Source organism: Nestor notabilis, unplaced genomic scaffold, assembly GCF_000696875.1.
Source record: "Nestor notabilis isolate BGI_N333 unplaced genomic scaffold, ASM69687v1 scaffold979, whole genome shotgun sequence".
NCBI lineage: Eukaryota > Metazoa > Chordata > Aves > Psittaciformes > Psittacidae > Nestor > Nestor notabilis.
The window spans coordinates 12,282-39,224 of NW_009943929.1; the positions used below are offsets into that span (position 1 = coordinate 12,282).

At 41.4% G+C, this 26,943-nt stretch overlaps 1 protein-coding gene across 1 annotated transcript in view; it reads left to right on the top strand.

The window, feature by feature from the left end:
• Positions 1-8,432: 8,432 nt before the first annotated feature.
• PCSK2 (proprotein convertase subtilisin/kexin type 2) overlaps positions 8,433-26,943 on the top strand; it is a gene marked incomplete at its 5' end in the record, with an annotated part of 81,815 nt that continues 63,304 nt past the window's right edge. Inside the window, one exon of the mRNA XM_010022174.1 lies at positions 8,433-8,537. Within this exon, the coding sequence (XP_010020476.1) occupies positions 8,433-8,537 (105 nt within the window). The remainder of the gene's footprint in view (positions 8,538-26,943) is intronic.

Sequence of the window (26,943 nt, forward strand, 5' to 3'; positions counted from 1 at the left end):
GTTTTAGTCCTTGTTCTGTCCTACAGCAGAGTGCTATCATGTGAAGTAGCAGCAGAGAGGGCAAAAGTAAATGAAATGGTTCTGGATAGAACAACCTTGGAGAGGAGGTTACTTGAGGTGTGAAAACTTTCACAGAATATTATCACCTTGGGAGATGCTTTAAGAACACAGAAGAGCTGTGAAAGAGTGGCAGGATGCCTAGAGGAGCCCCATTGCTCCAAGCAAGAGACAGGCACTTACAGCAAAATTTTTTTTTAGCCTTTGGTAATAAAATGTAGAACTGGCAAAGCCACTTTCAGGACACTGTCCTTTTTTCCCCTGTATTGTTAAAGCATCGACTGTCACAGGCTAAATGAGCCACAGTTAGTTAACTGGGTCAAGTGCTGCCTGGCTTTCTGGCTGTGGTGTCATTTACACTGCACGGCTGAGGAGTACTTCCTTGATGTCACTACTAACATGAACAAGTTAAGAAAGCCTGGAGCAAGTGCCTCATAAGAAAGTCTGGAGTATAATTTCTATTTGTCTTTTTGTTTGTTTATTTTTTTTATTTGGGGGGTTGCTTCTGGGAGGGGATTTTGGGTTTTTGGAGTTTTGTTTTGGGCTTTGTTGTTTTTCCTTTTTTTTAATAGGATGAGTAAAATTCTCCCAAATTGTGTAAGAATTTCATTTTGTGCTACTGATACCTGTTTTAAGAAAATGTATTGATTCAACTTCTGTTGGAATTGTATGTGTCATTCCAAACCATGTGTATGTTCATGTGTTGTGTGTGTGGTTATGAAGCCCTGTAGCTGAACGGTTGGAAGAAGCTGCCTTGTTTTCCCAGTGGCCATTTGTTGCTTCTAAAAATGACAACAGAACTCTTAAATGCCCACTGTGACTTGCCCAGCGCTGAGCTCCAGGATTCTTTAGTGGTACAGTGGTGGTCTTGGCAATGCTGGGGTAATGGTTGGACTTGATGATCTTAAAGGTCTTTTCCAATCTAGTTGATTCTGTGATTCTATTCTTCCTAGTGCCCAGGGCTTGACTGAGGTGCTTTTCTTGCAGTATCATCGACATCTATGTAGGAGGACATAATGATTGCTGGGCCTTCATCTCAGGCTGTCAGCCAAACAGTAACAGTCATCTACTCCAGGTAGTGACAATCTGGATTAATTCATACAGTCCAATGCAAATGCCAGTGTATAAGCAAGAACATTCTTTTCTTCTCCAAATCTGGAAAGTATCCTGCTTTTAACAGTGCACGTGGTAGAATCGATAGTGGGTTTTATGGTTAATGGGGAGTAACAGATAAAACTCTCTAAAATGCACGGATCCATTCACATAAACTAGAATAACTCTTTTAAAAGCCTCAAATGGCTTCTCCAATTCACTGATAAAACTCTCAGCAAATTCACAGTCTTGTTGCTGATACCTTATATGGCTGTTACACGCTTGCAAGATGAAGATCTTCAGTGACAAACTTAACAGCAAGATAGATACAGTAAAACGTTAAACCTGTGCGATTCATTCAATTGCAAATCAAATTCCAGTATTGCAAACTTGAAACCAAACCAGTGGAGCAGTGTTTTGCAAGCACTTGGAAAAGTACTACGTGTAAGGTACTGTAAGATACTGTAAGAACCAGAGTGATGAGAAAATGATGACTAGACGTTTAACATTGGAGTTGATCTACCTGAATGTGAACAGCTGTGCTTCCCTTACAGTCTCTAGAGTGAAAGAGGTGCTCCTTGGGGCTCAGCTCTGATTATTTTAACATGGCCACCTAAAGTAGGTCAGCTGAATCATGCTCTAAAAGTGTATCACTTTTTTTTTGCCATGAGTTGTGTGGGGAGCTCAGGTGAGTTCCACATGAACAGACTGGACATGTAACAACAGTCCACAACTGGTTCCATTTCTTCCATTTACTTCCCTGTATTTAAGAAGCCCCTCATGTCCAGCTGTTGAGAAGACGTTTTGACCTTGTGGTTGCCGCATGCAAGAGGGACTAGAGAAAAGGCTTTGTTATATCTTTTGGATAAATAAAACCCAAAGGTGTATGTTCTGCAGGGTCTTTGGGTATTACATTTGACTTTACATTGTTCCTATAGAAGACATTTCTCTGGGGGGTGAGGGAACCTTTCAGAAACCATTGGAAGCTACTTCTGCTGGCTTCAGATATAATAGAACTTTTTAAGGAAGGTGGTCAGGATAACAGGAATACAGGATGGTCGATATCCTAAATAACAGTAACAGGTAGCCTTGTTACTATGCGTATTACAGGATTGCCACAGACTTCTGGATCTCTCAACCAAGTAGTCACAATCGTTTCTTATTACCAGCACCTGTTGCTGATTCCCTGAAGAGGTGGTTGGACGTGCATATGAAACAAAGTTGGAAATACATGTAATTATCTAAGGTATTTCAGAATTGTTTTGTAGGAGAAATGTCGTACTGAGTGTTAGTGGATTGATTTGACAAGGGTCATCTGATGATGATGTTGTAACATGAGGTTTACATTTTGGGAGTGTAAAAGCCATGGCTAACACCTCCACTGGCCAGTTTTGCCAGGACAAGCAGATGAAGCTTGGATGGAGACAGCTAAATAAGACGCAGGTGCAATGAGAAATGAGCCAGGAAGACTGAATCGTAACAGTCAGACTTGGAATTCACTGTGCCAGTCTTGAGGGCTCTTTGGAGCTTGTGCAGATCCCTAGCTCCACCAGAGATCCTTATGCTAAGCTTTCAGAGTAATTATGGCACATTAATGAGAAAGTGTGAAAGCTCCTGCCTGGAGCTGTGGGGATGCAGTGGTCTGGATTTCATGTTGGGAAAGCTCTGGCACAGCCTTAGTCCTCTGTGCTATTTCACATTTCTCCACCATTTGAATTAATCGCTTCTTGTCCATCCTTTGTTCTGTGTTCTTCCGATGCCTGGGGCTGCCTGTGTTTCTAGCTGGCTCTACTCTTACATGGCCCTCGTCGCTATAGTGAGTGAGCGCTTTTGACTTCAGACTTGGTTCCCATCTGTGTATTTAAAAGTAAAATGATTTCTAATGCTAATTGGGGTGAGGGAAAATGAGAGAAAGAAGAGTTGAAAAATTCATATTGAATATTTATAAGCATCTTCAGTGCATTTGGTGAAACTGGGATGAAAAGGTTTCTAAAAGGTTTCTAATTTCTGCTGGGAGGCACTTTGTTGTGCTTCAGCTATAATGGCAACTGAAGGAATACGGCCTGTGGGGCCTGTGAAGGCTCCATATACATTTACTTGTGCCAAGTTTAGATGATGTTTTCCATTGATGTAATTACTGATCAGTAATGGGATGAAAGAGCTCACCTGTGCAGATTTATGGCCCCTTCCAAAGTCAGGAGCAGTGCTTGGGTTCTGATGGTAAGAGATGTTTATGTTATACTTACATACATTGTTTGGGTTTTTTAATTTATTTTAATTTAGAGAATAGATATTCTGTTTTTCCTCAGAGCAGACAAAGAGTTTCTTTAGCACCAGTGCTTGTTGGAACCCTCATACCCCTGGCCACATATTCATACAAAGGCAGGCAGCCCCGGGAAGGGTCTTTGTCATCAGCCTGGATGGATGAGGGCTTTCTGTGACTCGTTCACTGATGGATCCATTTATGCTGATTTTGGTGATGATCAAAGAAGGCAACCCGGGGGTAACTTGTTATACATCACCCTTTGCTTGTATTTTAAATGATTTTGCTCAAAAGAAAATTGTTACAGACTGGTGTCTCCATTGGTAGCTTGGGAGAGGAGCCTTAAGAATAAGTTGAAGTAAGGCAGTTTTAGAGTATTACCCTATCAGGGAGAAATCATTGGAAATAATGCACAAAGGCCAGGAGTGTAATGTAGGGATGCAGCATTATGTGATACAGCATGAAGGGTGGCATAGGAAGACTGGTTAGAGATCAGTTCCATTAAAATAGGGGGCAATCAAATCTGTTCTTAAGCTTTTTGTGGGCGCTATTAAGTTGTTTGTGAGATGTATGTGTATAGAGCCCTGAAGTGAGTCAGTAAAATGTAATGCTGAAGATAAGGGGTCAGTAAAATTTAATGTTAAAGGTAAGCCTGGGAACCAAGGTTTTTCTATTTTTTGTGTTCTATATATCCCCTTTTAAAACTTCCAGGGAGACCTTATAGCAGCCAGAAGCAATGCCTGGCAAGGGAGTGTCATATCTATCTATTTACAACCCTCCTTCCCGCAAGTGGCATCTAAGGCAGCATAGTAAATTCCATGCTCTTTTTTCTTGTTGGGGAAAATTTGTTAGATGTAAGGAGAGGAGTGCAGAAAGGCTAGGAACCATGGATTTAACTTAGTTTTGTTTCAATGATAATTACACCTGGACTTCTCTGGTGGAGCAGTGATCTGGGAACAGACAGGATACATAAGAGGTATCAGTGCTAAAACTATGCACAATGCAAATTGCTACTGATTGGTACATCCAAGCCATTTTGCTTTCCAGCTAAGCCTCTTCCATTTAAAGAGTCTTTCTTTCCTCCATTTAGGTGAAGATTGAATTTTTGAAAGTTATTTTCTGGTCCACGTCCTCTTCAGGAAGGAGCTTAAACAGGATTTCATCTTTAGATAGAGTTGTTAGTAACCGCAAGGAGGTTGCAAATCTGAAGGAGAAAAGTAGATATGTAAGAGCTTGCTGTACTTGCTGTGGCCTGTTTGTGAAGCTGGTTTTGCCTGTATGTATTTTTCACCAGTAATTTTATATGAATATTGCAAGTAATTAAGTGCCTGTAATTCCTGAGATTCTCAAGAGTCCTACTTTGTATTGGACCATGTTTATACATTAAGGCAATATTAGAACCTTTTCTAAATAATCTAAATTATCCTCCTCACTTGAATATTGAAGTGCTTTCCAGCGATCAGTTATCTCACATAATTGCTAATTTTCTCTGAGGACAGGAAGCTTTGCTTCTGTCTTACAAAAAGAACCTGAACCACCAGGCTGAGTGCATCATTCTTCCATGTTATGTTCAGAACCTGCTGCTGCTGAAATAGGAATTTCACTCAAACATGATTCCAGCTTTACGAGAATATTAGAGTAGCTATTGCTGGTGACACTTTGGAGGGTTTTTTATGTACAGGAGCCCTTCTGTTTTCATTTCACCTCATTACATGCACTGTTCATTTTGCCATTTGCTATTTTGCTGTAGCTCCAAATCAGAGTCGATCTCCTGGAGTAGCTAATAGCTGGAATGTAAACCCTGCTGGGAGCTACCTGCATCCTGCCGCTTGGTTGTTGCAGAGGAGTTACTGGCTCAATAGCAGGAGTTCATCAAAACAGGAGCATATCAGTGGTTGCTTCTGGTATTCACAGATCTCAGTGCAAAATCCTCATGAAAACATGTGACACTTTAGGCCTTTTGCTGGTGTCTGACTTCTCCTTTGTGTACATTCATTAATTTTAAGGATTAATTGCAGAGTTTAGATTCTTCCTGCAAATTGCTTGGCTTCTGCTATTAATTATTCACAATCCGTGGTGTCTGATCATGTCATATTTCAGGTATTGCCTCACTTAGGGGCCTTCCATCTGTCACCCCCAAGTTTCATTGCATGAGAGTGAAAATGAAGACCATGCAAACTGTAAAATATCTGAGTACTGGGATATCTATGGAAAGAGAGGAATAGTCTCAAAGTTATTCATGATTTTGTCAATAAACATGGTCATTGTTGTACTGACTGTAACTGGTCTGACTTGAATATACCAGCTTTAGAAGTTTGTTATTTCATTGTTGTTTCATTCTAGGTGCCACTAGAAACTAACCCTTCACAGAAAATGAACAGTGGATGTGTTGTATATTCCCAGATACCTTCAAAATTGCTGAGCAATATTCCTTAATGGAAGAGCATCAAGATCAATATTCGACTGGAATTGATTTGAATGGTTGATAACTGAGATAAAAAGAAGGAAAATAGCCTGATTCACTGAGGAGTAATTGAACCACAGCTTGCAACAGATAGTAGTGCTTCGCATGGCAAGATGGATTTCAAGCTGTAACTGATCTGGCTATTTAGATGGTTTTTATCCTGCATATTTTTGAGGCATAGAGTAATGTATTCAATATTGGGGAAGAGCCTTTTCCTGGACAGTCAGTTCTATTGCCAAACTCCAGATTATGGAAACACCTGATTACCCAGTTGGTAAGGATGTCAGGTGTAGGCTTTTTAAACATAAATCTGCTTTTTAAAGAATGACCTAAATCCAGACAGAATTAAAAGCTGCAGCTCTGAGGGTGGATGTGAAGTGTAAGAGACTTCTGTGGTCATGGCCGTGAGCTTTCAAAGCCTCATTTCTCCTTCTGCCTCAGCTGTTGTGTTCTTCATGTGTGTATGGAGCTAATGCAAGATATTCTGATTATTTACCCAGAAAAGCTCTCCAGTCAGCCCTGCAAATCAGCGCCAAGGAACCATAATGATTTTGATGAAATCTCCTTAACCTTTGATAAGCACATAAAAAGAGGTCTTTATATCAGAGCAGAATGTTTTGATTTTTTTTAAAGTAACTTTGCATTTATGTATTATGTGTCATACACAATGGAATATTAAATGTGAAAATGAAAGGCTTTGATTTCATTGATATTAAATGCTTCAATTAACATAAAAGAGGACTTTGAAAAATATTAAAACCTCACATACTCTATTTTTGGAACATGACCAAAGTTTAGATTTCAGAATGCACTGTGAATTTTCCATTGCCACACTGCTCCAAGTGTATGCTAAAATATATTTGCAGGACTACATTAGGTGTAATGATGGATTTAATGAAACAGGAGATAATTTCATAGAATGAAAATATTTGTGAACTGTATATACCTGTATACAGGAACAGAACCTGGTTTATGGCAGCAAGATCCTGCTACCATTATTCAGCCCAGGTTTTCACAGTGAATATTCTGTCTAGACGTCCGTCTCAGTTTTTCAGTAAAGAACTTTGAACTCCTGCTGAGAGGTTTACATTATCATGAAGTGTAAATAATAAAAAGGAGAGGAACAGGGCTGTCACAGCTGCTCTGGAGTATCTCTTTTAAGTAGTTATCATGTATGCAGGGTAGGCTAACCTTTGAAGTTGAAATGTTCACAGCATTAACATACATCCCAACTTTTAAAAGTGAAGCTTAGTTTAAAAATACAGAATTACTTGCTTAGATTTCTCCAGGCTTCTTCAGCCTGGAGAAGAGAAGGCTCAGGGGAGACATTTTAACAGTCTTCCAGTACCTGAAGGGGGCCTAAGGGGCCCTACAATAAATCTGGAGAGGGACTTTTTACAAGGGCCTGTAGTGACAGGACAAGGGGGAATGGCTTTAAACTGACAGAGGGGAGATTGGGAATAGACATTAGGAAAAAATTCTTTCCTGTGAGGGTGCTGAGGTGCTGGCACAGGGTGCCCAGAGAAGCTGTGGCTGCCCCATCCCTGGCAGTGTTCAAGGCCAGGTTGGACACAGGGGCTTGGAGCAACCTGCTCTAGTGGAAGGTGTCCCTGCCCATGGCAGGGGGTTGAACTAGATGATCTTTAAGGTCCCTTCCAACACAAACCATTCTGTGATCCTGTGAGTCCATGAAACGTTCAATGGGAAGCTCTCTATTAAGTTGGAATGGGGGAAAATCTGTAGAATTTGAGATGCAAATGGAGCTTTCTAACTGACTCCTGGAGTGGGATGCTGTTCTCCTAACACCACGTCTTTCAGCTTTCTCAAAGCTAAATGTCTGCTGACTTCCAGTCACTCTCTGCCAGTCCTGCGAGAGAGAGAGATGCATTTAGTAATGGACTTACATCTTCCTTCCATGGCACATGCCTTAGGTGGGCCTGGCAAGTGTTTGCTGCCTAAATGTCTTAGGTAGTGAAGCTGTACAAGCCACTTCCCACCCAGACACTGTGAGCTCTCTGGTCTCTTAATATTCTTCTTATGTTCTATTACCTGCTGTTTAGAAGAAATTCAAACTATCATGTTTTTCTGAGAGTGGAAATCACTGGTTTCTGCCTTACTGACTACAGCATCAGCTCAGGTGCATTGTGATGGCTCAGAAAAGCACTTGTGTGACACCTTATTGCTGAAGGATGGTTTGTGGTAGTTTCAAATCACTTGCGGTTCATTTTGTTCTTTTATTCTGGCTTTTTCAGGAAATGGGAAATAATCCTGATATGATTTGGGAAGCTCTTCAGAAATATTGGCATTGTTGACCTTAAACATAAGGTGAAAATAGTACCAAATGTATACACATTGTAAACCTGTAGCAGATAACTGTAATGCTCCTGGGCACACTTCTCAGAAGTAACTTAGAAGTGACATTATCAAGAGTGATTTGTCATAACTCTTCCAGAGTCTTTTTGTAGATTCCTTAGTCACTTCACATGTAATAGTTTTTCATGTCATCTGTATTTGTAACCAATAGCTCCATGATGGTTTTTTCTCTCTCCTCCTCAGCTCCCTTTTTTAGATACTGGATACTTCTTTTACCACAATGGCATTGCCAAGGCCAGGAGAAGACGCAGTCTTCAACACAAGCTTCATCTGGAAAAGGATTCCAGGGTAAGTGTTTCATCATTATGTGCACCTATCATTTTTCCTTTGTGAAATACACAGACTGTATTTTATTAGGTCAAGGTGATGATCAAATCTGTGGTTATGGCTGTTTGCTTCCCCATGCTTCCTTCAAGCTTGGTGGCTTGAAACTTCGCAAACACCCTCAGTTTTTATTTTTATTTCACTACTACAAATACTTTTACATTGTCTGAGACGTAGCCTCTCTCCAGTAAGACTCAGTGATGCCAGAGTCTCCAGGACATCTCTGTGCGCTCTGTCTCTCTACCATGGGGGGGGGGGCCAGTCATCCCCAGAACATGTCCTGCTAGTCTGTGGGTCATCCAGCCCAGAAGACCTTGTGATGTGAATGGTGGGGTTTTCTCTGCAGTCACACTGAGACTTTTCTCAGGGAATAGCATACACACCAGATGCTAAGAGGGTGTATGCTGTCCAGTATTTCTTTTAGAGGCTCTTGCTCACAGTCTGCAAATGGTGTGCTTGGTTTTCAGAAGCATAAACCCTTCAGACAGGAGGGAAAGGCCCTTTTTGCACAAGGCCATGAGCTGGCACTAGCAAATTCTTTTTTCTTTTATTCAGAGTTTTTACACTAGTGTAATACTAGGCTGGAGTGGGGCCATGTAGCATGAAATGTCTATTTTACTGCCCAAAGAAGGTAGATAAGCCTGAAGAATGATAGCATGACAGCAATTAGATTATTTTTTTTTAATCCTTCAGTAGGATTTAAACTCCCTGTACTGTGAGCAAAAAAGAGGGAGGAACATTTTTTTCCCAGAGAGAATTTTATTGCCAGATATTATATGGTATTGAAACACCTATCATGAAAATGATAATCTGAGTAGGAATAGAAGAAAAATAGGTTAAATAAGAACATAATTGTTGTTGTGACACCAGAGCAAACAAGGTCTGATAAATCGCCAGCTTAATTCTCCTACTTTTGCAGAACTTTCAAGTAGTTTTGGACCCAAGTCCATCTGGGAGGCACATAGCTAGTTGCTTCTGTGGCTGGGAGCCGTATTAGTGGACCACATAGGTTCCAGGTGCTGTCTGCCCCATCACTTCATCGTGAGATGCTGAGAGCTGAGTGCTGGCAGGTTCCCTGGGGCTTCTGCAGATCTTTCAGTGCTCTAAGGTACTGGAAGAGGTACTACTGTCCCCCTTAGGTAAAGCTGGTACCAGGTACAGGTGAGGAGCTGTGAGGAAGAGACCCATATAACCTGCCTTGAACAGAAATTCTCAGGTTGCCCTCATTTTGTTTACTAAGCAGGGATCACAAAGTAAACCACTGAGAAACCATCTACAGTTACTGGATACTCAGCAGATGTCCTGAGAGAGGTGCTTTCATTTCCCTGAACCACCCAATCTCGTTAAAAGCAATTTCACAAAAAGCATCCAAGTGAGTGTGTTGCAGACTAGTGGCTGAGTACAGTTATTGTACAGGGGCTGCTGTACTGGAAATACATCTTTTTGTAAGTCTCTAAAAATTTTACAAATACCTGTGATATTTGTATGAATCCACCAATTCTCATTGCAGCCTCATATTACATGGCTTCGTTCCAGACTGGCTTTTGCACTGAGTACCTCTAGACTAAGTGCCTGCAGTGCTATTAAGAACAGCTTAAATGAATCTACCTACTTGTTCAGACATGTTCTTTTTCACAGTCATCTGATATTTGTGGTCTCTAGACTCCTGCCTGGCTTCTGTCACATTCCATGGAATCTCATTTTTGCTGTTAATCTCCCCTTCTTCCTAATACTGCATACCAGTGGCTCAGCTCTCCTTGGCTCCCTCCTTTGATTGCAGAGAATAAAGCCCTGTGTTTAAATAAGCAAGAGTATCTTCCATGTGAGGAAAAGGATGATCCTGGATGTACCCTGACCTCCTGGGTTACACTGAGGGATAAAAGGGGCATGGAAGCAACATTTCATTTCCACATGTAACATGACATTTTCTCATCTACCCCTTCTACTTACTCTGTCCTCTTGGATAGTCCTTGAGCTCTTATGATACCATACAGGTAGGCTGTGTTTTGTAATACAGTTTGAGAGCAATTAAAATCCTTACTCTTACTTCCCTTCTTTGTGTTACACATTGAGTTTAGAGAAGTCATTAGAATTCTTGTCATATTTGTGTATAAGTGGAAACATGAGTTGTGTTGACAGTACTTAATTTCAAACTCCAAAAATAATTCCTAAATTTAATGGCAGCTTTCTAGACCATTTACATTCAATCTTACTTAGCTACAAATGTCAGCACTGTCATGGTTAATATGGTAGTGCATGAAGCCAAGAATAAAATGTTCCTTTTGTCAGGCTAGCTGGGAAGCAAACTTCCACCACAGAGCCTTACAATTCTCTTAGGAACCCTTATCGTAAGTGCTGTAGTTGTTCAGCCCTACCCAAATGTTGTGAGAAAGTGGGCTGCAGTTGTTCTGTATACTTTTTACTCTGGAGAAGATTACAATTCCTAGCTAATTTTAATTACTAGTTGAAAAACAGCACAGATGTTCACTCAATTAATTAATGTTCTTTAATCAAGTAAGTCCCTTGAGGAACCATGTCAGTTTTTGAAGAGTCTGGGGAGATAGATGGCAGAGCACTATGCAAACAGGTTACTGCATCATTTTCATGCTCTGCATGTCTTTTAAAATGCTCAAAGAAGCTTTGTTGTGTTAAAATTTACTGTATGTTTTCACCAAAATAATTTGGACATACGCTAAACATATACAGCAGTTATGTGATAAATGTCATCCCTGTCAAGGGGATGGGAATGGAGCATTAATAAGATGCCTTCCTAGAGATGCAGCAAGAACTGAATCTTTGCTTGGAAGAACAGCCTCAAATACAATGGATTTGACATGATTTAATACATTAGTGTTGCTAAAAACCTGAAGCAGTGCTTGCTGGCAGCAGGTAAAGGCATATGTAATAGCATCATATAATGTGTTGTTCTACTGAACTGTTCAAGAAGGAAGTGCAGGCACATGAAGCATCATGGCTTTTGCTGTCAGTACAGTCCTCTCAGTGATCCTCACTGTCAGCATGGCAAATGCCACAGTGAATTGAACTGCTTCAAAGGGAGGCTGTTTAGTTATTTAAATTACATTCTCTGAGGTACAGAGAACCTTCCAGGAGAGGCTTGCTAAGAAACAACTCTTGCATCAGATGCAAATTTCCATGATTTCCAGGTGCACTTGTATTTTGTTGTTTTACCATACGTACCTTTTGTGCCAAGTAGATGAGGGAAGTCCCTTTAACATTTTTACATGTTAAAGCTGGAATGTTTAATGAGATAAGACATAGCAGCAAGATATCCAGCGTTCTCTATGCAAAATTGCATTTTCACTTGCCATTATCTGTTAATTGCTTTAGCTGAAATATCTCAGACCAAAAGGTCAGCCATTTAGGCTTGGTTTGCTTTAGGAAGCTTCATTTAAGTAGCCGCTGTGCTGCCTGGAGCTGGAGGCAGGGAGACAGTCCTTGCCATGACCCATGGACGCAGGGAGGAGGTGACAGCAGGGGGCAAGAACCCTGAGTGACATAAAGCTAATGAGGAGGCCGAGTAGGATGGGACCAGGCATCAGCGTGAAGGTGAAGAGAGAATAAGCAGGACAGGCTGGAACAGAAGCCCAGAGTCAGAAAAAAGGTTGAATGATTTGGGCATGGAGCCAGACCATGAGCTGAGGAGGAGCTTAGAGGTAGATTGGGGAGACTGGAAACAGGGTGTCCACATTGACAGCAAAGTGTGGTGCCTTCTGAGAGCAGGTCACAACACAACCTTAGAGAAAGGTGACCTTTTCCAAGGGAGACTCCCCTGCAAGCAACGGGAAATACAGCTTCTGTAAGAGCAAACTTTGGATTTAATTATGAGGAAGAGCGGTATATTTCATCAATGTGATTGCTCTGGAAGAGTAAATCAGAACTGTGGGGATACTTCATACTGTCTTATTTGTTACCTTTCCTGTCTCTGAAAGTACCGTAGAGGCAGGATGGGAAGTGGAGACCTTTCCTGCTCTGCCACACCTAAAAGAAAATAACCGGATTTGCTTCATTTTGATTTTCAAAACTGACTTAGATTCAGGCCTCCTATGGAGAGACTCAGCTGTATTATTAATAAATGTTTTGAAAAGTGGCCACATAAGTAAAAGAAAAGGGAAAAAAAAGACTCAGTCTTTATGTTACCTTTCAGAGCAATACTTCTGTGTTTTTGCTGTTGTTGGGTATATTCTGTTGGTAAATAGTCTTCCACTGAAGGAGCAAGAGTTGAAACACAGTTTGTTCTCTCGAAGATTATTTTGCTTTCTTTCAGGTTTTAGATAAAACCATTTTCCTCCCACACAGTCTCTCCTGTCAGACAGCTGCCAAGATTAATCCCACTCAAGAAAGGTTTTAATATACAGAGAAAAGCTGAGTCCCATTACTGATATCTATATGTGAGTGGATCTGTGTTGGGAGAATAAATACATACCTGCAGAGGGGGGGAAGGTGAAATGAAAATATTCCACTGAGGGTGAGCGAATTTGACATTAGATGATGATTTTTTGGACATAAGCATCCTAGTGATGACAAGTGTTATGGTGAGGAAAGGGATTAGAGAGGGAGACTTCGCTGATACTCATACTGGTACAGGAGTCTGGGGAGCGCAGATGCGTAGCTTCTTCAGGTGCCCATGGCTAAGAGTACTCCCAGACTGCTTGTATCATGGGACAAGGGAAGAAAAGGGGGCTCTAAATGCAGAGGATCTAAGCTTTTAACTAATTAAGCCAAAATCTTCCATATCCTTCATTGCCTCAGATCCTTCCAATGTTCCCGTAACACAACTGGCTTGTGGTTGGACCGTTGCAACCCGGGAAGGCAGAAGTGCCCTGTGCCAGGAAGGGGGTTGCCAAGTGCTGCCAGAGCTGGGTGTTTCATCCATGGTCACCTTTAACAGGGGGAAAGAGGGCTGGCAGCTTGGGAAGAGCACCACTGCTTAACAAGCAGCAGCCCTCAGCAATGGCAGCACAATTTAAAACAATGCTTTTTCTGGCAGCATAAATGACAGGCTTGAGATGGGTTAAAAGTGGAGCCTTTTGCCTCATTCTCTTAGCCAGCATTGAACTTCCTCTTTGCAAAATGCAAATAAAATCAGGAGAACCTAGTTTTCCGCAGTTCTTCAGTAAGTGTACATGCAGTGACTTGGGGATGCAAGGGCTAGGGGCCATTGTAGCTTTCCTTGCAGATTTGGTCAGTATCTCAGTAATTCCTGTGGAGGTGTAACCTGTTTCTCCAGCTTTCTGGTACTGGAGACAGGTCATTCTGTCCCTGGAACAGAGCAGTAAGAGCAATTTACAGTTATTTTATTAAAATGGCTATATTTGGCATCTTTACTCCTGTTCCATGCTCCACATCTTGATCTCTTAGCTTCCTCACCAGTGCTAGTGATCTTCATTCCCTGATAAGTTTAGGATCAAAGCTTGGAATCTATCCCAAGATGCTTCCTCCATCTGAGAAGATAGCTGGCTTGCTTCCGAAAGCAAATGGGCAGCAATACCAAAATCCATTCCACAGGCAAGAGTCAGCACCTGACCAGTGCACTGTTGTAATCCTGCTGTTGACTCCCTTTGTGGATAGAGGGATTAATTTCCATGTGGTTCATCACAGCAGAGACCTGAGACCTATGAAACTTTGAACATCTGTGGGAATAAACACTCTGTAAAGTGAATGTTATGCCTGAGACTTACTACCCACTCTCAGCTCTTAGGGGAAGGCTTCAGGTCCCCCAGCCAGCTCTCTACCATGCAGGGAGGTATGGATGTGTGCATTACGATACAGAGACAGGAGAATACGGCAGGATAAAAAGCCCTTCATGTTTTCAGCTCTTTTCTGTACATTCTTGCTGCAGATGGTAGTGGTGACAGACTTACCAGTGAAGTCTGTTTAGCATTTTGCTGTAATATATGCTGTCATGGGGCTGGCACGCTTGGTAGGATTATGCCCAGGAAAAGTTTGGAGCTGCCATCAATTTTATGAGACTATAGGGCAGCATTACATGAGCATCGGTGTTATCCTTTTGGAAGGAAATGGAACATTAAGTAATAAAAGCTCTGCTTAAGTACCTGTAATAAATATTGAACAGCCAAGAAAAGCTCATTAGAGGAAATGTCTTCTTTCCAATGCTGAAAAAACTCCAGCCACCCTCAAACCTACACGCTGTTTGTTCACCAAACAAGAGCTGAAGATGTTTTTGTCTTCAGTCATCCTTACAAAATGAAGCATATTGTGCAGAAGACAGGCACTGTCAACCATGAATGGATCCCTGGTTTATCTGTTTCTGGCATAAGTTGTCTTATGCTTTATCCAGTGTATTTGACGAAGGAGTTCCGAGAGTCTGTTCAGTTCAGAGGGAGGCCTATTCTTGTATTAATAACTTTTTCAGGTTGATATCATCTTAAACATTTGTTTTGCTTTCCCATACTGCTCAGTGCCCTTTTTGAAGGTTCCGTATTTGTAATTCACAACGAAGCCAGTTGGCAAGCACTGTAAGAAAAAACACCCTATTTTCCCAAGGAAACCATAGACAGCTGTATGCGTTAGATCACCTGATAGTTGATCTGGTGTATGTCTTATTACTGAGCAAGTTTAACACATTTAGGTGTTAAACATTTTGCTTTTGTGGTATTTAGACCCGTTGCAGATGTTGGTGGATGGTTATTTAAATGTCCAGGTTCATGAATGGGGTTATCTGAGTAGATGAAAAGGAAGAAGCAGCAGAAATTACAGAACAGTGTTAAAAAAAAGGCAGATGCAGTTAGTTAGTTCATACAAAGGTGGAATTCAACCTGTGCTTCAGATGTGGAAAGAAAAAGGATCATATAGCCAGTAGGACAAAGATAAGTAATTGTAGGAAGTGTGTTGTATGATCTTTGTCATACCAAACAAGAAATCAACGGGGTTGCAAAGAGGATATTTAGATGTCTGATAAGGGAGGAAAAAAAGTTTTCCTACTTTTTTGCCCCTCTTGCACTGCTGATAGAAGTAAGGGGATACTGCTGTGTCTCTGGAGTGCAGAGGGTAAGCTGCTCTTCAGGCCATGAAATTATGTCAGTGATAATGTCAGAGACGGTGGAAATTCACTGAAGTAGCAAGTGTGGTTCATTGCTGTACGCATAGTGTGGCCATTGTCACTGCAAATAGTGATTGCTAAATTCCCTGTGACTGCTTGTTGAAAACTGAATCTGAGGGAGTCCTATTTCTTGTTATCCCTGGCCTTTGTAGACTCTGTACCTGCCCAAGAAGGGTTGATGAACTGCTCACAGAAAGCCTTCTCCAGCTATATTTTGCATAGCTGACCAGCAGTGACTCCAGCTGTAAAGCACTTAGTTGCTCTTTATTTGAGATCCCACAATTATTGCATAGCACTCAGTTTCTGTAATAAGAATAAAAAAGAACTCTCTGATATAAAAAATAATGAGGTCTAGAGGTACTCAGGTACTTAAGCTGTCACTTAGGGATGACATGGTAGCCCCCTTCACTGCAGAGTGAGTATATTAAGCATATGATGAAGAACTTCCCAGTTTCTTAAGTTTGTATTCCTGATGCTAAGTGTGGCATTGCTGGCCCGTATGTTGGCTCTGTGTATATGTTGTATTTGTGATATGCAATACAGTTCTAATGTAAAATATCACAACACTTGAGTATGGAATATTAAACATTTCAAGCAATTTGCTGCTGGAGCAAATGCAGTTATATTCAGCATGATGTAAAAGTGAAGCTAAATTGGTCTATTATTTCTGTTTGTAACTAGAAAGACAGCTTCAGGGAGAAAAAAAGTCCATCAACATCAGCATTAAAGAATCTTTTATAGCTGTATTATATGAAAAAGCACCATTAGCTGCACATAATAAAATAACAGACTATCAAAATGACGTCAAACTCAAACATACATGTGTATTTTATGGAGACAGTGTATAACTAAAATTATAGGGTAAGCTAAGACTATTTTTATTAGAAATGAATATAAATGAATGTACCACAAGATAATAGACTGATAAGTGAAAACAATGCTGTGCAGATTCACATAGAATTTTCCCATAATAAAAGTATGTTGGAGTCCTGGTGCACCGGGGGCTGTGGAGTCCACATGGTCAGTGCTTTCAAGACACAGTTCAACAGTGATCATAAGTGACTTGGGTGTTGCTCATACCTCCCTGGGGCCTTGGGGATGGCTCAGATGACCTCTTGAAGTTGTTCCAGACATATAATTATATCAATTTCATATTGCTGAACATGATAGGTAGAGTAAGGCAATAAAATAAGCTTTATTCCTCAAAAATACTTGTAACCATGTGGAAGTTCAGTAGTTTTACAGAAGCCTGTTGAGACAGAAGATGACATTCAGCCCTCACTCTGCTGCCTGTAAATTGCTGAACTGGCATTAGTTAAGTTTCTGCTTTATTGTTGATGTCTGTTCTCTTGACTGCAGCATCACTCCCCAGTCTCCCCTGCTTTTTCCTGTCTCTTGCTTCCTGCCTGGTGATTAGAGTCTCTGTTTTGTGCAGCCGGCCTTGTCTTTGTTATTTGTCTGTGCAATTTCCAACTTTGAATGGCCAGTAGGGTCTGTTTAATATTATAATACAAGCAGTGGCAGTGGTGAGAATATTTAAGGTTTTTTGTTACTAGGATTTTGAGAGGAATGAACAGTGTGAGCCAGTGACTTTGGATTAATGTGGAACCTATTGAGCTGCACAAATTTGCTTTAGTTTGGGACAAGTTTGGTTTGGTTTTGAATCAGAAATCTGGTGCTTTGATGTGCTGAGCTAACAGTCACTGAAGATCATGAATATCTTGATATGGGTCCAGCAATCCATGGATGTGGTGTTGGTGATAATCATGCCTTTCTCTCTGGGAAGCTCGAGCCAGCTGCAGTCTGATGGTGAGATGAAGGAAAGCCTTCTTTGGGCTGTCACTGTACCAGCATCTCCTGCACTGTGTGGTGACCCCTCTCCCTTCCTCTTGCCAAGGCTCAGGTCAGGACAGCTGGGGTTGGCATGGAAGCACTTGTGCTTAATGATGGCAAAATATAGAATCATAGAATAGTTAGGGTTGGAAAGGACCTTAAGATCATCTAGTTCCAACCCCTCTGCCATGAGCAGGGACACCACACACTAAACTATGTTGCCCAAGGCTCTGTCCAGCCTGGCCTTAAACGCCTCCAGGGCTGGAGCATTCACAACTTCCTTGGGCAACCTATTCCAGTGCCTCCCCACCCTCACTGTGAAGAACTTCTTCGTTGTATCTAAATATGTGGGGATTCAGAAGTGCTCTGCCTTCCCAAGTCACCAACGCTAGAGCTATGGCAGAATCCAGACTGCCATGTGTAAGCCTGTCTTCAGGGTTAACTTGACTTTCAGTTCAGAAAGCAGATGTATTCAGATATACCTTCTTGTTTTCAGTATGAGTAAACTGTATGCTGGAAAAACTTCTTGGGAGCAGTGCAAGGCATTTTGGAGTCCATTTTCTTTTGGCAGATCTCTAAGCCTAGCAGAATATTTGGAGACTGGGAAACTGCCTTTGAGTTAAACCCTTTTGAAAGATTGGAAATACATTGGTTGGTGTATACTTTGGGAAGAACGTAGAATTAGTTAAAATGCTATTCCTGATAGTATATGATGCCCATGTATTTTAGACTGTGACATGGCAGACTGGGAATGAAACTAAATTTATAACAGTTTATTTCTTTCTTTACATCAGAAAACCTGGGTTTCTTGTGTGTACACTTAGATGACCAGAACCATTTGCTGTGTATGACATTGGCAATAACTAAAAGGTAGTGCAGCTGAGGGTGTACAGTTAAATCAATAGCAACATAACGCTGAAACATTTTTTTGGTGTAGTTTCCTGGGATATCTGAACAAGCTGTGCCAGGGCTTGTGTTGGAAGGCTGTAGTGTTAACCCTCCCCCCTTTCTCCTGAGAGGCTCAAGCTAAAAGAATCAATATAATGGCATATGTTACTGTATCACGTAATAAATGTATTATGTAGTGCATCCTCCCATGCCATTTAACATACTTTAGTACTGTTTAAAATTTGATGAGTGTTTTCTTTCTGAACAGCATTTCAGTCTATTGGTTTATTGCATCCTGTTCCAAAACACTGCTGTCAAGCATTCTGTGTTTCCAGTTCTTCAAAGTGTATATGAAATATCTTAAGTATAGTATTATTTATTTTTGCTACCAACTCCAGAGCCCAGAGCCAACAAGGAGTTACAAATACCTCTGTGAAATCATTGCTTGTACGCATGATGTGTTCCATGAATACAAAAAGGGGTTTACAAAGGTCAGAGAAAGTTGATTGCAGTATTTGGAGATACAATGGAAATGAATTAAAGGTTCAAATTTAGATTATTTCTGAATAGTTTTCTGCAGTTATTATTTGATGCTGCATTGGAACATCAGCAAAATGGGTGCCTCCAACAGCTGAGAATAGCCCATAGTAATTAAAATGCTAATATGTATGTCATGGGCTGGGGAAGTTGAATAATGCTTCTTTGCCTTGTAAACTTCCAGCTGAGGGGGAGAACAGGACTGGGTAGAATAAAACATTGTGGAAAGACTTAAGAAATACCTTAACATCTCCATGGTACATATTTTTCCTTGTTAGTTATATAGTATCAGTTCCATACTATCATGAATGGACTCTAATCAGTATTACAATTTTGCGTATACAAAGTGGTAGCTGAATGGCCACATTTCTGTGAATATACAGTTTTATGTTTCATATGATAGCCATCTACTGTCTGAGTCCTAAAAAGAAATATGCCCTTATTACGTGCACAATTTCATAGTTCATAAATGTAAATAGCCTGTTTCCATTCATTTTATCTTTATTGATTCCAAGAATTACTCTTTCATATGGAGGAGTACACAGTAAGGGATCCATGAGCCTCACAAGCATGAAGTCTTCACGGAAGAACCAGAATCACCAGATCTAATTATTATTTTGATGCTCCTGGTCTCACAGCAGTATCACTAAGCTGATTACTGCTGGGCTCTAGGTTATGTAACACTGCAGTGCTACGCTTAACATTCATAGCTGGTTCTCCTCTTCCTCACCAGCTCTGCATGTTCTCTCCTATTCCTGTTCTTTGGAGGAAGTCCAGATGCGTTGGTTGTATCCTCGTCAAGAACCTGAAGAAGAAAATAAGCCACTGAGGCAAGGAGATGCCCTGTGTTTTGTCTCAGAGTCTGAGGCTCAGTGATTGATTACATTTGTTCCCATCTAACTTGGCTCTGTCATCTGGCAAATATGATAAACTCAATACTGAGCCCATCTTCTGTGTTAAGCTACTGGTTTTCCTGTTGCTCATCCAGCCTTCCCCTGGAGAGCTTCTGAATCACTGGGTTGCTTTTGTCCTACCGGTGGTAACACCAAAGTCAGCACTATAATCATAGAGTCATAGCATAGTTTAGGTTGGAAGGGACCTTCAAAGGTCATCTAGTGCAACCCCCCTGCAATGAGTAGGGGCATTTTCTACTAGATAAGGTTGCTCAGAACCACATCCAGCCCGGCCTTGAATGTCTCCAGGGATGGTGCATCCACCACCTCTCTGGGCAACCTGTGCCAGTGTTTCACCACCCTTAGTGTAAAGAATTTTTTCCTCACATCCAGCCTGAATGTCCCCTCTTTTAGTTTAAAACCACTCATCCTATCGCAACTGACCCTGCTAAAAAGTCTCTCCCCATCTTTCTTATAGGCCCCTCTTAAGTACATAGTGCCTGGGGGCATTCTCTCCCAGCAAAACAAGGAGCTCAAGGCAGCTGCTATCACGGCCCCTCTGCTCTTTGGAAAAGCCACGTTTTAGTCACATCTACAAATGTATTAAAAATGTGAGATACCTTTTATAAACCTTATAGGTACTGTTATAACTGCTATTTTTTCCAACCCAGAACAAGCTGGACTCTTGTCTGCCTGCCTCATGCATTTTATGGCTCTGACACCATAGGGCAACAAGCAATCTCTGGCAGAGCCTGGATAAAAATGCTGATTCTCTTAGGCCAGGAGATACTGACATAATTGGACAGTGCTTGCTTTATATTCTTTTCGCAACTGTGATGCTCTCCTGGGAAAATGTTATTTGGAATCCATTTTATTTGGTTTGGAACACGAGCTTTTCTTGGAATAATTCCCTTGGTCGCTATAGGAAGAGGATTCCTGTTATGACTGTTGATTTTCTGAACAGAGTAGGGGAAAACTCCTTGTTAAATTTTTACTTCCTTGTTTCCAGATCTAACCATATTCATATCTCGTAAATCTTAGCAGTCCTTCCCCAAGTTGTACAGGGGATGTTATGAGAAAAGCTACAGAAATTTTTCTGTCAGACTAACTGACAAAATAATTTTCCTAAAGAAAAAAACCCTTTTTTTTAAGACTTGAACTCATTTTCTTTCTGATGTTGCAGTCACAAAATAACAGAAATAAAATCAACCTTTTCATATTTGAAATACCGAATTGGGGGAAATATGTTGTACTGCACCAAGTGATTTTATTTAGGGGAAAAAAAAAACTAATTTAGTTTCGTTTCAACCTTTCTGGTCAGAACCTCTTTAAGATTCTGTTTCATGATCGGTTTTGGTTGTTTTCTTCAGTTTCATTGTTTCTTTCCAAATGAACATCCAGTTGCCACAATGTGAAAAGTATGTTTTGTGCAACCAAAAATAGCTAATGGGAGACAACCTCTAAAAGAAGCATCTGATTATCAGCCAGGACTACAGCCTTCTTCTGCTCATAGAAATGGGTAACTCACTGCTCACTTCACTGCGCTTCTTAATTGAATCTAAATGGCTATGAACAAACCTAAAGGCAGCAGTGCCACTGTGAGGGTTAGAGCTTCTCACAGCTGTGCAGATCTCTTGCTCTCTGATGCCAGATAGCTCTAACAAACCTCCACTGGGTCTTTGGTCCATAGCCATTGTGAAAAATAGAAGCAAAGGGGCTTGGCTCAAGCCAGCTGTTTCAGTGCCAATTCACTGAACAATGACTATTTGCTGAACATCTGCACCAGATTGTTTTAGTCCTGTTTGGATATTACTCTCAGAAGCCACTGATAGCCAAAACTGCCTCAAGAGTTGTATCACAGGCAAATCAGGAACTCAGCTCACCCTGCCTTTTCTAAAGATGTCTAAGGCCGCTGAGATTTCCCTCAGTCAGAGCATAGCTCTTCTCATAACAGCTTCTTAAACCCTGTTCTGAGGAGGTAATGGGAACTGAGTGTTGCAGTCCCTCAAAGAAGGAAGCGTTTTCTACTCATAGGCTATAATGCACTGAAAACCAAAACGAAAACCCCACTAGTTAACTTGAGAAGATGAGGTATGAATCATAGAATGGTTTGGGTTGGAAGGAACCTTAAAGCTCAGCCAGTTCCAACCCCCTGCCATGTGCAGGGACACCTTCCACTAGAGCAGGTTGCTCCAAGCCCCTGTGTCCAGCCTGGCCTTGAACACTGCCAGGGATGGGGCAGCCACAGCTTCTCTGGGCACCCTGGGCCAGTGTCTCACCACCCTCATAGTGAAGAATTTTTTCCTAATAAATGATTATTTTTTATTATTTTCTTTTAACTTGCAGGAATGTAGTTGGAGAGAAGCTTGGAGAAGGGGATATAAATGATCGGATTTGGTTAGTTTTGTCTTGGGAAGAAAACTTGTTCTGCAGTGAGCAACTTGTCATAGTGAAAAAATGTTTTTTGTTTCATTTCAGGGTTGTCGTATGTGCTCTCAGTGGAATTTGGAGTCTAATTATGAAATGTTTTCACTTTCATGTGTCAGTGAGGCTTGGAAGAAAGTTTGAGTGTATGAAAGAAATGCAAATTTCAGATTGAGAGGTTTGAAAAAAGACACTGCTTTTAGGAGTATGAGTCAAACTGACATCTACTGGTGTCCTGCCATTCACTGTGGAACACTGAACATTTTTGCATAGAGGAAGGACGTATTTCCCTAAAGACAGCAGTTTACCTGAGAATGTTATTTGTCAGAAGAATCTACTCATTGTGGTTTTCTTATTAGCACTGTACTTGAGAAGTGTGTGCAAGGTGAATTACCTACCTGACTTGCAGGCAATGAATAATTCAGTATAAGCCATGAAGTCAAATAAATCTTCCCCTATGCTTTCTGTCTGTCTACAAAATAGATGACAGTGAGGAAGGGACTGCTTTGGTGGCTTAACCTGCAGATCTCCCACTGAAATGGTCTGTCTGTCCATCTGAAATAATTTGTTGTATTTTACGGTACATAATGAAATAATCTTTAACTACAGGTCTCAAAGCACGTTTCAGATACGGATTATGCCCATTTCACAAATGCTGGAAATAAATAGAGGAGAGGCTTTAAATTTTCCTAAAGGTCACACAGCAAAGCAGAGCAAAAGCAGGAGTAGCTTCCAGATGCTAATCTACTGTCTGGAAAGGGGGGAGAGGAAAGAAGAAAATAAAAACCCGAGGTTGGATTACAGCCATTTGTGGTCTTTACAGCACCTGGGCAATGAGAACACTGAGATGAGAACAGGGGGAAAATAAAAACTAGGAGATTAGTGCAGATCCTCTGAAGCCCAAAAGAATTAAACAAAGGACAGTAACCTTAAACTGTAATTACTGTTGTCATTTGGTGTTTCCACATGCATGATCTGGAGGCTCAGGGGAAATTACTGTGCTAGAGGCTATCTAAGCATAAAATAATAACAGAATTGTATGGAGGCATTTGTCCCTGGCTATAATCCAATACAGCGGTCCTGCCTCTGCTCCTGTCCTTGCTTCCCCATGGCTCCTTCCAGCTTTTCCCAGGATGGCGCTTGCTCGTCCTGGGTAACAGCAGCAGCAGGTGGAGGAAACATATTTACCTTTCTAGTGTGATAGATTTGAGTGAGAGATCTTCCTGCTCAGGAGGCTGTAACCCAAGTAACATTTTTTCCTTTACTGTTTCATTCTTGCTGTCCAATAAGCAACTAATTTTTCGCACAACCTATGCACAAGTCATTTAACTGAACATGTAGTAGTTTATGTAAAATACATAGGTGCAGCATTTCCCAAAAGGTAAAATCCAACACCCCCCTGCCTTTGCATTTTCAGATGAAAAGAAACAGGCAGGGAAATGCTTATCTTTGTGCTACTTTAGACTATGCTACTGACCCCAAACGTGTGTTGGTGGGCTAAGGAAAGTATAGTTTGGCAAAGAGCTGTATCAGTGATTTCTTAGCAATTAGGGTTGTGTTGCATGGTTTTTATTATACTGTTTGCTCATGGAAATGGGAGGTCTCTTGGATCTCTGCAGGTAGGAGGCTGACGTTTAGCTCCTTTCAGTTCTCCTGCCCCAACTGCCAGGAGCATCTGTAGAACGCCAGGACAAGGCATCTTCTTAGCTCTGATCCCAAACTGCAGCACTGCCTCCAGGCTGAGGTTCTGTCTTCTTGACTGTGTTACCCTCAGATGGAGGTGTGGAATGAAATGATAAATAGTTTCTGTCTCCTTTGAAGAGGTGATTTGAAACCTCTTTTAATATGTTTTGCCTGATTGAAGCAGCAAGCTGTCTACCCACCCTCACTAGAAGAACCAGGGACTATGATGAAAGACGTGATGAATGATGTCCTTGAGATTTATACGGGGTTTTCTTGTCAAGTCATGAGTTAAATTGAGAGGGGACATGTGAGGGGGGAATAGGAGAGAACTTTTCTCAGTTCTGCCTTTATTTTTTATTTTGAAGGTTTTTCCTTTTGAAGCAGGAAAGGGATATTTATTTTTTTTTCTTTTTGTCCATGTTTTCCTTAAGGACCTCAGTTAAGTTTTTACTGGACAACACAGTAGCTTTCCAGGACTCTGTTTTCACAACAAATCTTAAGGTAAAACAAACCAAATAACCATCTGCTTTCTTCATCCCTGACTAAACCGTGACTTCAGTTACATGCTAAAGTATGAGGTGTTTGTGCTTTCTTCCTCTCTAAACCATTGCCTGCCTTGTGAGTTATGATAAAGGGAAGAAAAATTGCCCTGGACACTTGTAGGCACCTGTGGAAGAACAGGGTACCTGGCTTAAATGAGGAGGATCACTGAGGTGGGGATCACACTGGGGATTTTGCTGTATTTCTGTGCAGTGGGTCACAGGAGCTTATGCTGACCCCTCTACAAGCTCCAAGATGGAAATGCTGGAGGGGAGCAGCCTGTGAGCCAGCACAGCGTGCAGCAGTGCACCTATACTAGAAGGTCTTCAGGTCATGTCCATGTGTCATTGCTGCTTGAAGAGCCTGAACCATGCCAATTCGTAAGACTCTGCATGCTGCTCTGGCCTCATTACACACCTCCTCTGGACATCCCTCCTTCCTGGTTCCCCCTCAATATCTCAGTGTCTTTTCCTCGCCAGTGGGTTGTGTATTCTGATTAGGTTACTTCTTTTGAAACAGGCATTCTCCTGTGAAGCAAAGAATAATAATTTGCCCTCAAAAGTTCAGCCCAGCAAGTGTGAACTTGAGTTCAACCACAGGGAGGCTGTTACCAGTTTTTCTTCTCACAGGCATGGTGTTAAGAGAGAGATGTTTCTCCAGTTTGCAGCATCTCATGGAAAGGAATGGCGTGAGTCTGTATTTATCCTTGGACAAAAGGAGGTCTGGGTCTCCGCACTTCTGGAGAATTGAATCTCAGCCAAGAAGCTAATACCAAGCGTACATTGTTCCACTGTGGTGGTTTCACCTGATGTTTGTCTCAGTGGTGTTCCCAAGTTTAGGTATTGTAGTCTCCTCTATCCTTGCTGTTTGTTCCCCTGATACCATTCCCACTCTTTTTTTGTTGCAGAAATAGCTGGTGTTGGAACTGGGAATATGATTGCACTTGAAAATCCTGTTTCAAAGCTAGAGCATTTCCCTGATCTCATTGGCAGTTCAGTCCAGGGTAGCATGTGGCAAGATGAAACAAGAGGGGGAATGTCTTAAACTGGGTTTGCCCTTCCTGCAAGGGAAGCGAGGAACAATGAGGGGCCCTACCAAGTAGAAAAGTTTTCAGTCCTTTCCAGGGACCTCATGGGGTTTCGTTACTCCATTTTGCAGAATACTGTTGTTACCCTCAGTCTCATAAAATGACGTTTTGAGCCAAGACTTTGGCAGGGCCATCAGTTACATAATTCTGCTGTATCTCTGGCAATGCCTCATTGTTCCTCATTTTCCTTTTGTGATGGTCATTCATGGGTACAGCTCACCTCACTCTTAGAAGAAAGGCCCAGAACAAAGGGCATCATCTCCGATGTCATTGTGTTGTCCACAGCTTGCCAAGCCCATGATTCTGTCATTTAGCACTAGGTGCTTTACACTTCTTCAGACTGCAGTGGTCTGAGACATGTGGGACTTCATATCCCAATGTAGGCATCTGTTCAAACTGCCATAAAGTCAATCCTTTCACTGCAGTAGGTTATTTCTCCAGACCTCCCTTTTGTTATTCAGTGAAGTGGTGGTAGTCTTAAGCCACTTCTTCAGTGCTTGCCATAACAGAGGTTGGTGCTGGCTTTTTTGAAGAGCCTTTAAATGTGTGTGAAGCAGACACTGTTAGTATTAACCAGAGATTCATCACTTTTTGCATCAAAGAAATGTAATTTCACGAGGGAAGCTTTTCCATTAAGGTTTTATTCTGTGGAAACCGTAACATGGATTGGGGCTCAAAGTTTGGACACAAAGAGCCATTTCCATAGAATTCACACGCATCATTTCTGATTGCCTGCTGTGTGAAACCTGAACAAGTGATTTTCTTCCATGATTTGCTGAGTATTTGTCTCAGTGGAAGTAAACTAGGAAAAGCAAGGACTATATAATGAGATAGCAGTTTGCAGGGGTGTATGGAAATCTCTAGTGATAAGCAAAAGCATATTTAGGGTTTAGTTGTTCTCAGACCATTGGGGTACAGCCTCCTTTCAATGAGTGTGAATACAGAGGTCCCTATTAATATTAATGCAAGTTATGTGTGTGTACTGGGAGGAGAATATACCCCGAAGTCTAATTATTTTATGCAAATAACTGAACTGAAAAGATACTCCCTTGTTCCTGGCCAAAAAAAAATAGCAAAGTTCAAAGAATTTGCAGCAGGATGATCATTTTATAATTTCATTTAAACCAGCTTGTGCTCTGACCCAGTGGAGACAAGGGAAAGCTCTGGCACGAAAATCCCTGCTAGTGCACTTGCAACTCCAGTTAATAATGAGTTTTGTAGTCTTTGGGGGGCCCGCTTTTCATTGCTCTAGGCAGTGGATAAATAGAGGGGCTTGTGACAAATCTGAACCAGTTGGATGTCCTGGTCCCTTGAAATCAAGGCAGAAGCGCCTTTGTTTCTAAGATTTGTGACGATAAATTTAATCGTGCAGATGTGCTTTGGAGGGGGGCTTGGCCAGCAGCC